General features: G+C 56.2%; 1 protein-coding gene across 1 annotated transcript; it reads left to right on the forward strand.

Annotated features, from left to right (window-relative positions):
- Positions 1-238: 238 nt before the first annotated feature.
- LOC103805003 (tubulin alpha chain-like) lies at positions 239-1,113 on the forward strand (the record flags this gene model as incomplete). The annotated part of the gene is made up of 2 exons (XM_009077635.1): positions 239-391; positions 601-1,113. Coding segments are annotated over 2 exons (666 nt in total), but the record flags the coding sequence as incomplete, so codon positions are not given.
- Between the last annotated feature and the right edge of the window lie 4 nt (positions 1,114-1,117).

Raw genomic sequence — 1,117 nt, forward strand, 5'->3', positions numbered from 1 at the left:
TGCACTGGGCAGGCAGCTCTTGAAGGGTGGGAGAAACTGAGCTGTGCAGGGAGGTGGCAGCCACCTCCTTCTGCCAGGGAAACCTGATGCCAGTGTTGGCCTTGCTGACGTGTGAGTCCTTGGCTGTGCCACGGGCAGGCGGAGCCAAGGTGAGGGATGGCGCTAGCAGCCACTCATCTGCTTGGTGGTCAGCTCAAACCAACAGCCTCCGAAAGGCTCAACCTGATCCTGCTCTCTCCTAGATGAGGTTCGGGGAGGAGTCTACCGCCAGCTCTTCCACCCCGAGCAGCTGATTACTGGGAAGGAGGATGCTGCCAACAACTATGCCCGTGGGCACTACACCATCGGCAAAGAGATCATCGACCAAGTGCTGGACAGGATCCGGAAGCTGGTAAGTGACTGCAGAGAGGGGACGTGTCCCCCTGGCTGTAGTCGAGGATACTGCTGGCGCTCGGAGCACACTGCAAGCACTGCTGCGCCCAGGGAGGGATCTGCATCTGCCCCAGGCAGGGATATTCCAGGTCCTGAAGGGACTTCTGGACAGTCAGATGTTCTCAAAGAAATGCATTTCAGAAGGATCTCATGCATCTCTCTTCACAGGCTGACCAGTGCACGGGACTCCAGGGATTCCTTGTGTTTCACAGCTTTGGAGGTGGCACTGGTTCTGGATTCACCTCCCTGTTGATGGAGCGACTCTCTGTTGACTATGGCAAGAAGTCTAAGCTGGAGTTCTCCATCTACCCTGCACCACAAGTCTCCACTGCTGTGGTGGAGCCCTACAACTCCATCCTTACTACCCACACTACCCTGGAGCACTCAGACTGTGCATTCATGGTGGACAACGAGGCCATCTATGACATCTGCCGCAGGAACCTGGACATCGAGCGCCCAACCTACACCAACTTGAACAGACTCATCAGCCAGATTGTCTCATCCATCACAGCATCACTGAGGTTTGATGGAGCCCTGAATGTTGACCTGACCGAGTTCCAGACCAACCTGGTGCCCTACCCTCGCATCCACTTCCCTCTGGCCACCTATGCCCCTGTCATCTCAGCAGAGAAGGCTTATCATGAGCAGCTGTCGGTGGCTGAGATCACCAACTCCTGCTTTGAGC

Source organism: Acanthisitta chloris, unplaced genomic scaffold (genome assembly GCF_000695815.1).
Source record: "Acanthisitta chloris isolate BGI_N310 unplaced genomic scaffold, ASM69581v1 scaffold29116, whole genome shotgun sequence".
Taxonomy (NCBI): domain Eukaryota; kingdom Metazoa; phylum Chordata; class Aves; order Passeriformes; family Acanthisittidae; genus Acanthisitta; species Acanthisitta chloris.